Genomic DNA, 12,947 nt, shown 5'->3' with positions numbered 1-12,947 from the left:
CAAATATAAATTGAACGAGTGCAATTTAACAACATCTAGTCAACACTCCTACCTTGGAATTTTATTAGATAATGAACTATCTTGGTCATCTCACATAAAAAGCACAGCTGCTAGTTACCAAAACTTTTAACTTTCTCAAACGAAACCTTAGTAGTTGCTCACCAGTCACCAAAAGTACAAGCATCAGCTTATCTCACCATGATTTGTCCTGTAATGGACTATACTGCGGTTGTATGGGACCCATACTATCAACACTTATAGAAAGTACAGCGTACAGCTGCAAGATGGTTTTTAAATGGCTTTAGTAGATACAGTTCAGTCAATATGTTACAACAGCTTTCTTGGTCAAGTCTCCAAGTACGTCGTAAGATATGTAAGTTACAAACACTATTTTAGGACACTACACTCTCAATAATGGCTCCATATTGTCAGCAATGAACTGATCTGGTATTAACAGATATGTAACCAGGACACCATATTACAATTCATCAACATATAATATCTTGATTTACAAGCAACCCAGAACATCACTTCTATATGTACTTCCAAGAAGGACCATAAAGGTCCTTACAAAGAAAACATCACCACATACACCAGGTACAACATGTACTATAGGATAAAAGACCATCAAACTTGACTTTTTAAATAGTGAATAATAAAAAGCACATATAATATTGTCAAGAACAAGTACAATAAAGAAACTAGACTCTGTTAATATACAATATACAAGTAAATATAATGAAGTGATATTATACAGTAGGATAGCAGCTAGGTGGTCATGTATTGATAGTCTCTGCTATGTCAAAGTCTGTACTCTGTGACAAGTTGATAGTGTGATCTGTTGTCTCCAGCTATAAGTGAGAGGAACAATGTGAGACACAAAATCTGATACATATTAAAACTACCCTTAGAACACTAGCATAACAAATATGTGACTGGCTGAGCAAAATCTGGTGTTTTTGCAAAAATCTGCCTTGCTATTGAAATAAACGGGATAAAAAAATATGCATGCTACAATAGCCAGCTACACCTTTGTTACATACTGAAATAAAACTCAAATCAGTGAAACTTATACACCATTGATTCGTGTGTTCATAGAGAGTAAGAAAATATTTGTGACCAGCTGAGCAAAAACTGGCCATTTCTACACATTCTTTGAATTCCATTTCATTACATCTCTGAAATCTATAGCAACAAAAGAGTGGATAGCCAAAGTTTCAGCCTTTTATGATAAAGAATTTTGGAGTTATAGCGCTTGACAGTTGGAACAGTGATAAACTCGATTTGTGGGAAATAAATTGCAGGTGCTTAGATAATCAATCATAACTCACGATTGAAACAAGCTACGAAAATGGGACTTGGCTCAATCCGTGCACCATGAACTGGTAAATCTATCAAGGTATTAAGAAGAAGGCCATTCCAACTAAGAAATGACAATGGTGAACATTGTTGTCATCGTATCGTAAATAAATGCCCATAACTCACGTATACTTTGCTGTGTGAACATGAAACAAAAATTTATTTATTCTCCATAAACAGACGAATCCAGTGGTGTACGAATGCAATTAAGTGTGTGTAAATTTTTTTTATGTAGCATGCATATTTTCACCTACTGTATACAGTTTTTATATTTTGCGAAAAGCAGCCGGTTTTCGCTCAGAGGGTCACATTTGTTTCATGTTTGTACAGCACAATGCATGATAGCTACATATGGGCACTTATTTATAATGCAGTTTATTGACATCATTTATTTGTTGGAATGAATTTTGTCCACACAAAGGATCACAGGGAAAGCATTTAGAGCTGTACCGATATGGAATTTTGGCATGTACCGATATCCGATATGGATACCACCAAAAGAAGCCGATAACCGATAGTTGATCCGATATTTGCATTACAAACAAAAGTCATAGTTAATCTATGCAAAAGTGTACAGTTACCTACTCTACAACAACATGTGGATATATTCATTGCTCACTCCATGCCTGTGGTAATAGTGGCTTGGGTTTCTATTGTGCAATCCAGACAATTAGGCACCCACAAACATTTTTATGCATACTCCCATGGAGCCTTAAACGGATATTTCTGCATTACTCCGCATTTTATTGGCTTGTGTGAAGGCTGGTACAGTAGGTTTTCTTGTGACTGTTCTTTTATTACAAAGGTACTATATATAACTGCTTCATTTATTTAAGACTGATAAGCTTTCCAGCAACAAACACTAGAATCGCGTGTATTTGTATGGCTTCTTGTAGTGTAGCGCTTGCTGTCCAGTGAACAATAAGTCAATGCTACTGAACAACCACATGGATAACGTAAAAAACCAATACTATAATCCGTTTATGTACAAACTATTGCGGTATAAATATCGGTAGCGATATCGGTCCTCGTACTGTTCTGTACCGATGCCGATATTGGTAAAAATTGCCATATCAGTGGCCGATATTTTGGCCGATCCGATTATCGGTACAGCTCTAAAAGCATTATACCTTAATGAATTTGTCTGCTCACGGTAAATAGATTGAGCCACATCTTATCTCCATATTATTATTATTATTTGTTGTTGTATTGTGCAGACCTCAAGAAGAGTGTAGTGCACAAAAGAAACAATAGTACAATTACAATCATACTTAATTACTAATTAATTAGTTAATTAAATAGTGTCCAGACCAGCTAGGTTGTGCTTGAATTGTTCAATCTCCGTCGAGTTGCATAGCTTGTTTCAGTCATGAGTTGTGATCAATTGAGTAAGCGCTGGAACTTATTATTGTTGGTGTACAAATCAATTTATTGCTGTTCCAACTGTGTAACGCTATAACTCCAGGACTGTTCATCATAAAAGGATGAAAGTTGGCCTTTGTTACTGTTGATAACAGAGCAATTTGAGGAATGTGTGAAAACTAGGGCTGGGATAAATATTGAAATTTACCATCGAATAGTCGCTAATAAATGTTCGAACACTCGAAGCTTCAGTGTTAGCTATATGAGTTACATGTTTTCTTGCATTTATGCACATCCTTCTTAAGTTTTATCTTTTAATCCTATTTAATAACTTGGAAGCATTTGGAAATGCATAGCAGCAGTACTGAATGATGCAATCGATCAATTGCAAATGGGCGTGTCCGCTATACTGCAATCATGCATAGGTAAACACCAACTAATGATGTTTTCCATGTATTATCTATCCCTTTATAAGGTGTTCTAAGGCTACAACTACAGTAGTAAGCTAAACTGCAATGGTTTAAAAGTGGGCGTGACACACAAAGGTTGATTGCAAAGAGATGAACATCGACCACGCAAGATGAATAAGCAGTTGCAATAAAGATATAATGACATTTATTTGTAATTTTTTTGTAGACTATGAGTGTATTACAAAGCTTTGAAGGATACTTTTGTAATTCAAAGTTTACTAACCTTCGAACCCACATTTGAAGCTTAAAACAACCGGGTTTTGTTCAGCTGGTCACATATACAAGGACTATAGTTGAGGAGATTGTGACATTCTAAGAAACATGCTGCATATGCTAGGAGGATTAACTTAACAGTATTGAAGTTTTACTAAAAATAGACAGGGATTAGGTAAACCTAAGTTGTATTTTGTCCTGGTAAACTGGATCTAACCCAGATTGTGTGTTGGATCCCATGCATTGATCATTACATCTTGTTGGTGACACAGGGAAGTGTAACTCTACAACATTTGAACAAGTTAATGTGCTACCTCTAAAAACCAGGTGTCACATGCAGTACTATCCCTAAGTAGACAATTCATGTGTACTTTTGTGACCATCTCAGCAAAAACCTAACTTGCTCGCACAACTTCCGAAACTTTTTAAAAACTTCTCAACATTATCTGCAGTGTCCAAGGAATGGACCATCAAAGTTTCAGCCTTCTGAGGTGAATAGTTTTGGAAGCGCCAGACCCTTTCTTCACTAAGAATGAAGTACTCAAAAAAAAGTTATGGAATTTTTATAATGATATACAAGTATTTCACCCATTGTATTCAATGCTGCAAATTTGATTGTGTTGGGTTTGTGCAGATCTGGTTACAATCTCTTTATGTATACACTAATTTTTCAATGATCACTCATTTACAATATGTTAACATATGAGAGCACTTATAAGTCTGCTTCAGTGTAATTCTCTACATGTGTTGACAATTGAATTTTTAAACTTCGGCCGGCTGTGGGCGTGTGCCTGGTTTACTGAAATTGTTTTCGTAAAAGTGTGTGTGTGTACCTATCTACCTATCTACGTTTGTCCGTACGCACCCACGTGAGCAAAATCGTTTAAGAACGGTAAAAGCAGCTTTTACGTAAGAAGTAAAAGTGAAATGAAGTCTGTATTAAACTTCTGCACAGGTAAACTTTGCTCTGAGGTGGTTTCTTTTCGGCAGACTGAAATACGGGTGTGGTGACTTTCCTCAGACTACCTTCCCCTTGAGGTTTTCAGGCATTTAGCAACTGAAAAACAACGGTGCAGGCCTCGTACACTACCGGGAATAGCCTATCACTTCGAGTTGGAAAGGGGGCGTATCCCTTAAGTACGCGAATGAAAATGAAGAGCAGCTTTGAGGCTTTGTCGAGAGAATTTGTGGGAAAAAACACGTTAGTCACAGTTTAGAAGATAGTTTTGTGCGTAATATGTTGGTAAAAGCGGTCTGTTTACAAATGCTTCCTTAGCAGTGCATAGCAACGTAATTGAACGAATTACGAATATTTCATGAAATACAAAATACGAGAATTAGCTAATAATATTATTGCACAATCCAAAACTACCCTATTGTAAAGTAGTAATACATAGTTGGTTAATTCATAGTAGCATATACTGTCTATAACTTGTTGAAACTATTGTTTACACCAGAAACGTCAGGTAACCACTACTACAACCATGTTAGGGACCACCACTACAATGAAATGGTCAAGAGGCGTACAAATACTTAAGTATGATACACAACAGATGGGACATACACACCTTATTACTGGACATGGTCTGTGATTCTTCCTCACTGTGTTCTGATGATACTGAACTGGTATGGATGGATCCATCATCTTCACTGGGTGACATGAAGAAAAGTTAATGAATGACTACCAGTAACAACAAATATGCTTCCTTTCCAAAGTTTGCATTGTGTATCACAGAGAAGCAAGTCACACTGTAATTTGTACTGTACAGTGTATTGTGTATACATAATGTTGACTTAGCTTTAAATCAGTTATACAGATGATGGTAAGTTTCACATACAGATACAGTAGATGTGTATACAGTATACCGTAGAGTTGAGTTGTTAAGCACATACACTTATAATTTTTGGAGAAAACTTTCAATAAAAATAATACTGGCTGTTAGGCACATATGCCTAATTAATAGAGGTTATTTGTTTGATGTCACACTAAATATTATCCGTATAATTACAGGTTATCTACATGAATGAGTAAGGCAAGAATGAGTTACAAGCTGAAGAACACTAGTGAAAATAAGCTGCCCAGGTCCAGTCATGGATTTTTCTTCTTTCTCCTACTTTTCAAACATACTTAGTGCAGTTAATATAAACATCTTAGGCCTTTATAAGGCCTTCTGGTATACAGGCTCTGCCTTTACCAGGTACTTTAATGATAATAAAACAATGTCCATTTGGTTCCACTTGGGGTACTTAGAGATAATAAGTCACTCTCTAGAGTTCCTATGGATACAAATACATGAAAATAGTAAGAAGAAAATATCCTGACCGCCTGGCAGACTCCTGTAAGCGTTCGAGCGTTAATCGGATGGCTGCAGGTTCGAGGCTGCCCAGGCCCAGTCATGGATTTTTTCTTCTTTCTCCTACTTTTCAAACATACTTAGTGCAGTTAATATAAACATCTTAGGCCTTTATAAGGCCTTCTGGTATACAGGCTCTGCCTTTACCAGGTACTTTAATGATAATAAGAAAGCCGTGGTGCATTTGTTATGCTATTTGATGCTTAGTAATATCACTTCGTAGTTTGAAGAAACAGGACCATTAAACTCCAGCTGCTCGGTGGCTTGTAGTGCTGAGTTAACCCAGTCCCCACTCTTCAATTGGTAACTCACTCGGTGTAGCGATTTCCCCCAGGTCTTTCCTTAATTGTGTAAAATTGCAAAAAGTTTCAGATTTTTGCCTCAAAAACATGGTGTCTAGTAGCCATTAATGATGTAAACGGATAACTTCTATAATTATGTTGTAATAGAGTAGGTCGTGGTCACCACACCAGTGTATAAGGATATTTTACTCCATTCTGGGCGAAATCTTTTGTGATGACCAAGATCTAGAAGGCTGGTTTAATTTGCTGTATACATAGTGAAGGGAGACGCAAGCACTCAAGGAGACATTAATTTTCCAGGATTTCTAGCTTTTCTTCCTGGGCATAGCTTCGTCGCGTGCAAACCTCACATTGGGCCCATGTGTGCTTATCAGCCATGGTAAATCACAAAAAAATTATGTATATGCTTAACAAATAATATGCACTCAATAGACATAACCCAACTCTACAGTATGAGACATGTTAACTACATTAAATATCACAATACCTGTAGAAATCCTCTTCATAATCATTAGTGGTGGTGGTAGTGCCTTGTATCAATTGAGTATCAAAAGTGTTCACAGAGTCCTTAGGGTTGGGTGGGTGTGTCACTACACAATAACAACACATCAGTCATCAGTGTACTACAGTGACTGACACACACACACACACACACACACACACACACACACACACACACACACACACACACACACACACACACACACACACACACACACACACACACACACACACACACACACACACACATTCTTTACAGACATACAGTATTGCTTACCTAACAATTTTGGATCTGTCAGTTCCTCTCTCCTGCACACAAGTCACAAAAATATTAAATGAACTTGGATTGTTATACAGGAATTTTAAGTTGAATTAGGGATCAAAGAAAAAGAGGAACAGCTTAAAAGCAGTGAAACAATAGCCACCTGCAGATCTAGTGGACACTTAATCCAGACTGAATAAGGGATTAATTGTCTACTACAGCTAGCTCTCTGTTTCACTGCTTTTTAGCTATTTTCTCGATTCTTACTTTTTTCTTTGATCCCTAATCCAACTTGAAATTCCTAATTTTTAACTTCTACTTGCTAGTATAACACAATTACAGTGTATGACTGATGAACCCACGCATACTACATTAAAATAAAGAATGGCATCAGGTATGCCACAAAATTAACCATTGCGTCTAAACATGTTCCCCCAACAATTAATTACTGAAAGTGTAGTGGCCATTATGTTTCTTCTTCAGCTATGTTCTGCCCGAAGAATAATTTAATTACTGAAAGTGTAGTGGCCATTATGTTTCTTCTTCAGCTATGTTCTGCCCGAAGAATAATATGATGAGTGTCTCTGCAATCAATCCAGTTGCTATGGAAAATACTGGCAATAAGCATGATACCCAACCACAGGGAAGCCATATCTATGCACTGCAAATCAACTCCTTTGCATTGTCAGTGAAAAGAACTGAGACACAAAAAAGTACATGTAAGTTCATGATGTGTGGATTGTATGTACTGCGGTATGCTTATCAGGCTGAAGCAACATCTAGCAGTGAAAAAATCATGCCCTTAGCCTTGGCCATTATCAAGCTACAGTTGTCTGAAGGCATTAGGGAGGCAGTTAGCCAGTAGAAAATTCTTAATTCTGTAGCAACTTATTGGAAGCATTTTTGGCAGCTGTGAAGACACATAATGGGCTTGATTATACCTTACAAGTACTGCCAAGACACCAAGAAGTTATTGTGAGACTAGTTTTGGGGTGATGTTTTTGCCTAAATCTTCAGCGATCCCTAACATATGGTACTGCATAATACACATACGTATGTTTGTACACACCTGTCCACACTAGAAATATCTCCAGAGGTTAATTTCTTGTTCATGTCAGTACCAGCTGGTGGAAAAGATGTTGTTTTGTTAAAGTCTAACACTCTTCGCACTGAATCATTGCCAGGAAACTCCATTTTTCCAAAATCTTCCTTCAGGCCACCCAACGTCTTTCCTTCTGCAGACACACTAGTGCCATTAAATTTTCCTGATAGTGATTCTGTTTTTGGTGCTGTGGACAGGAAATCTTCTGGCTTTGAGAGATGCATGCCAGCAAAGTTCTGTACAGGAAAACTTGGCAATGGCTGCTGCTTCAGTTTCTTAATCATTGTACTCAGTAAGGGACAACCACTAGCTTCAGACTCACTGATACCTGGTAACTCTTCCAGTAACGACTTTCTGGCCTTGTTCAAAACTCCCTACAAAAGAAGCATTTGTCTGAAATAGGTAGCACACAAATAAACAGCCAATACATAGTGACCAGGAACGCAAAAACATGTTGCTATACACTTATAACAGGTGATACCCAATGTATGTACGTATCTACACATACCGTATAGAGGGAAACTTTGGCGGGGGTAAACTTTGGCGAATAGCAAGCTAAATCGCATTTGACAAAATAAACTTTGGTGAATTCAAGCTCAATCTGTAGCTATGAAGATGCTAATCTCAGACGCTACGAGTAATTGGTGGGTTAAACTTCGGCGAATTTGGTACCTTCGGCGAATTTGGTACCTTCGGCGAATTTGTACCAAATTCACCAAAGTTTTCCCTCGCCAAAGTTTCCCTCTATACGGTAATCAATGACACTTTTAAGAATAGAACAAGCCACAAATTCTTTTATGTCCACATGGCCAAGATTTTATGTACCTGGTCATGTACAATACAAGGTTCAAAGCTTGCTCAAGAAGGACATCTATCTAACAGTGACGTCAAAGACCATTTTAGTTGCGCCTTTTACCAAGCTCCCTAAATTAATGAAGCCACCAGCAAAACAACTGAAGCTCTAACAGCAGGTATGAGAACCATCACCAATACACTCTCTCTAAGGTAATCAACCAATTTGCAGGTTCTCAAACAACAGTTTGGTCATTTGAAACCTTTCCAGCGTGTATCTTAGCTAGTGTCATCAGCAAGATAATCTATTGCTTTAGGGCCTATAGCAGATTCTATGACCCATAGTCTCTATTCATCCTTAATAGTGGTCCCGCATCAGTGGAGGCCAAGCATGAGTTACCCCCTGGCTGTGAGGACTGTGTACTCTGATGCCAGCACAACCAGCTTTGGTGACTTTACTGTTGAACATGGCCTACATATATTGTCCATGGGCAATGGTCCTAGGAAGAGAGTATCCAAAGCTCTAACTTACAACTTTCCATTAATTGAAGGATTGATATTACATCAGTGATCATAAGCAGCCTATTTTACAGTAATTTCCAATAACCAGATTTTGAAGCACATGAAAGATTAAAGTCGATCTGATGGGAACACATAATGCATAACCCAGATGTGTTGTGCCAAGCAATAGTGATGAAATTATATACAACTAATAGTGAATATATAGTAAATTAAATATATTTTAGCAGCATTTTTATAGCCTATTTTAGCATCATTCATTGTTTCATTGCTAAAAAGGAATGAAGAGTAGCCTGATTAAAGAAAAAAAGGAAGCAGAGAGGCAATTTGGCAGAACTCCAAAAGGCACATGCCACTGGTGAGTTTGTTATTGTGGCATAAAATGGTGGCTGCGTGCTGCTTCATTTAATCTCCAGCCTTGCGACTGTTGTCAGGCAGGCAGGCAGGCGGGTGGGCAGGCAGGCGGGCGGGCAGGCAGGCGGGCGGGCAGGCAGGCAGGCAGGTAGGCATTCAAGTTTCAGTGATTTTTAAAAAAAATCAGCCTCCTGTATAAAGTGTTTTCTTGTTTTTAATGCTGTATTTGATACTAATATTATTCCATAAAGGTGATTCTCATCACAAAAGACGTCTCTAGGATAGTTTTTAAATGCAACATTGTAGGTGGTGTGTGTCGCTTTTGGGGGGATCCCTATCTTAAACAGTACTACCATACTGTTTGATGCTAATGAGCACTGCTCAACTGCAGGCAATCTGCAATGTATCTGCCCTGTGTCCTGTTGACATGAAATTTGACAAGGATGTGACCGTGTGCATAAGAAGGAGCAAAACTATAACTAGCCACACAAAAGTTATGAAGTTAGTGAGTTATTCCATGAAAAAGCTGTCGGGAATCAACATTGACAATTTTACCTTTCCAGCATACCCACTGGGCAGTTACATTCTTGGTTCTTGTGACACTCAAAGATTGGAGAGAAGCTGTACATAACAGGGGGCTTTTCCTATAGCAGGATGTGAGAGCTCCTACGTACAGTAACTGGGCCACTCTCCTAACTTACTGGTGCATGTCCTTAACTTTTTTGCTGGTGCAGCAGCTAAAGCAGGTGTTCTAGACCACCTCTCCAAATGCATGGTTGTTGGAATTTTGACTACCCGTTTTCACAAGGAAGGTTTAGAACACTCTCACATATTAACATTCTACAGAAATGTATTCTGAGTGGAGTACTTTACTATTTCACTTTTCTCGAAAGGCCATGGGGTAATAATCATCTGGTGAATGCATTTGTAATAGAGTCAACAGGCCCTGTTCATGTTCAACAAAATGGTTCCAATCCTGAGTACTAATCTATGTATCTATACTTTTGACAACAGTTTTAGTGTAGGGCTATGCGATATAACGATAACGTGATTATCATGATACCTATGTCATTATCGTGATAAAGATAATGAATTTTCTAATATCGATATCTCAAGATAATAGTACATTAAAAGCAGACAGATGGTACTATTGTAAGTAAGGTCACAATTAGCTGCGGCAATTCAAGAGATACTAGCCAATTATTATTGCATAAACTGTGTTTGTAAAAGTACTCTATCATCGAGATAACGTGATAAACTGGTGTTTTTTTTGTTACTATCAAAATATAGGGATAATTATTTTATTATCGCACAGCCATAGTTTTGTAGCAAAAAACTTGACTAAATTTCTGCAAATCTTAGAATCTGAAAGCAATTTTTGCGTGCCTATTCTAGGTCCCACAGACTTTTATTGATCTACTATTATGTAATAGTCCTTACACAGCTTGCCTCCACTTCAAAGACAGCCTTGCTTGAATCAAGCTCAAAATAATCCAGGAACTCCATGACCAAACTGACTGTCAATTTGCCTAATGTACACAACAAATAGTAGAATCACTTGTAGTATTGACTGTACTGTACACACCTTCTTGAGATGATATGAAACTTCTGATCTTCTCATTGTTCAATGGAAACTTCTATAACAACAATAACATGTGTAAATGTGTTCCCTGAACATTGTAGTAATACACAAAATATGGTACAACATAAGAATAATCTACAGTATTTATATACCCTAAACAGAATGCTTGTTTGTAATAGTTAATCAAGTAAGGCCACACTGTAGCAAACTGGTAGTACAGGTATGCAAATTCAAATTCTTGTTGCCAAGTGATATTACCACATATGCCACTAGTCTGGCACATCACAGACCCTTGCTGCATGATGGGGCTTATCGATTAGAGATTGTAAGCATCCTCACTGGAAGAGTACTTATCTCTGATTGATAAGCTGGGTCTGTGATGTACCAGACTAATGAATTACATCATTAGGAGGGGGTGGGCGATATCTTCAAAAACAAATATCGATAATTTTTTGGCACATCATCTCAATAACTACTAATATTGCAATATGTCTCTTAACTAGTCCATATCAACCTACCTGTCCAATTAGCTTTCAAATTCCAAGAATGCTGATTTATTGCATAGCAGCTGGTTGTCAATACCTAGTATTGTATGCCTGAGCGTACCCATGTTTTTTTTTGTACAAGATGTTGCATCATACTTACGAAGGTAACAGCAACTATAACACATTGTGCTTGTTACAGTGTATCTCGATATCATTTTTGTACATCGGTATCAGTAAAATATTGAATTTCTTGAAATACTGTCCACCCCTATTGGTTTCCACAATAAATTTCTACTTACTCAACTTCAGTACCTCGTACAAACCCGTGCCATACATTATATATCTCAATCCCTCTATTCCTGAACGCACACTATACTTATTGCATGGAAGCTTAGATGGGACCTCGGATGCCAACATAATCACCTGTGAGGAATGGCACAGCCTCCTGTGTCACTAGTCCTGTCCTAGGAGGATTTACCTGCACTGACTTGTATCACCTGAGTATTACACAGGTGTCTAGCACAGTATACGTAGCTGAAGGCATTGGTGTAGTGTGCATTCATAAGACACAGGCAGTTGGCACTGTATATGTACCTAGAATTTTTGCTTCGATTCACTAATATGCTAACTAATAGCAGCACTGTTGACTGTTGTTGCCACAATTTAAAACTACTGTATGTGCACATGGTGCTGTGTACCAAGAAGGTCCCATGCCACATGCATATCACATAAAGATGCAATTAAAAAGTGAAAACGTTCACTTTCAAAGCACCAGCAAATATAGTTACAGGTGTATATAGCCTAGAGCAGTATATTGGTGTGCTAATTAATTTCGATTGTGGTAACAAATATTTGAAAGTAAACAATCACTTACAGTTGAAGTGTCTTGTTCTTGAAGCGCTAGGAACACGCTAGCTCTCAATTGTGCCTGTGTGTTACAAGTAACATAACATGATCCATGATAAGAAACAATACGCGAGTTCGCATATGTATTACTCGATCGATATTTTCGATATTTAATACCTTCACTTTTCCCAGAACGCCCTTTTCTTCAAGCGTTTTAGCCACGAGTTCTTTTAGTTCAGCCTCAGCCGGATTACTAACAGACATACTTGATATGTTTGATGCCCACCACCAGTTCAATTTTTTGCGCGGTAGAATACATCATCACGTGACTAAACTTGTGGTGTTAGTCACACAGGTAGTAAGCCGATCACAAAGAACTCGTCAGGTGCCATAGTGATGAACAAATGAATGGTGATTGCTTTGTAGAACTTTAATTTATGAACT

The 12,947-nt window shown here is 37.8% G+C and overlaps 1 protein-coding gene across 1 annotated transcript; it reads right to left on the bottom strand.

Annotated features, from left to right (window-relative positions):
• Window positions 1-633: 633 nt before the first annotated feature.
• Window positions 634-12,822, bottom strand: LOC136266590 (centrosomal protein 43-like). The gene is made up of 9 exons (XM_066061590.1): window positions 12,681-12,822; window positions 12,532-12,585; window positions 11,176-11,227; window positions 11,031-11,119; window positions 7,893-8,299; window positions 6,839-6,870; window positions 6,548-6,650; window positions 4,973-5,054; window positions 634-851 (listed from the first exon to the last, which is right to left on the bottom strand). Exons 1-9 carry the CDS (start codon window positions 12,765-12,767, stop codon window positions 777-779), a joined length of 981 nt encoding a protein of 326 aa, XP_065917662.1. The 5' UTR covers window positions 12,768-12,822; the 3' UTR covers window positions 634-776.
• Between the last annotated feature and the right edge of the window lie 125 nt (window positions 12,823-12,947).

The sequence above is a fragment of the Dysidea avara genome, chromosome 9 (assembly GCF_963678975.1).
Source record: "Dysidea avara chromosome 9, odDysAvar1.4, whole genome shotgun sequence".
Taxonomy (NCBI): Eukaryota; Metazoa; Porifera; class Demospongiae; order Dictyoceratida; family Dysideidae; genus Dysidea; species Dysidea avara.
Note: the sequence above shows the minus strand (reverse complement) of the source record. Positions and strands in the feature narration are given on the sequence as shown.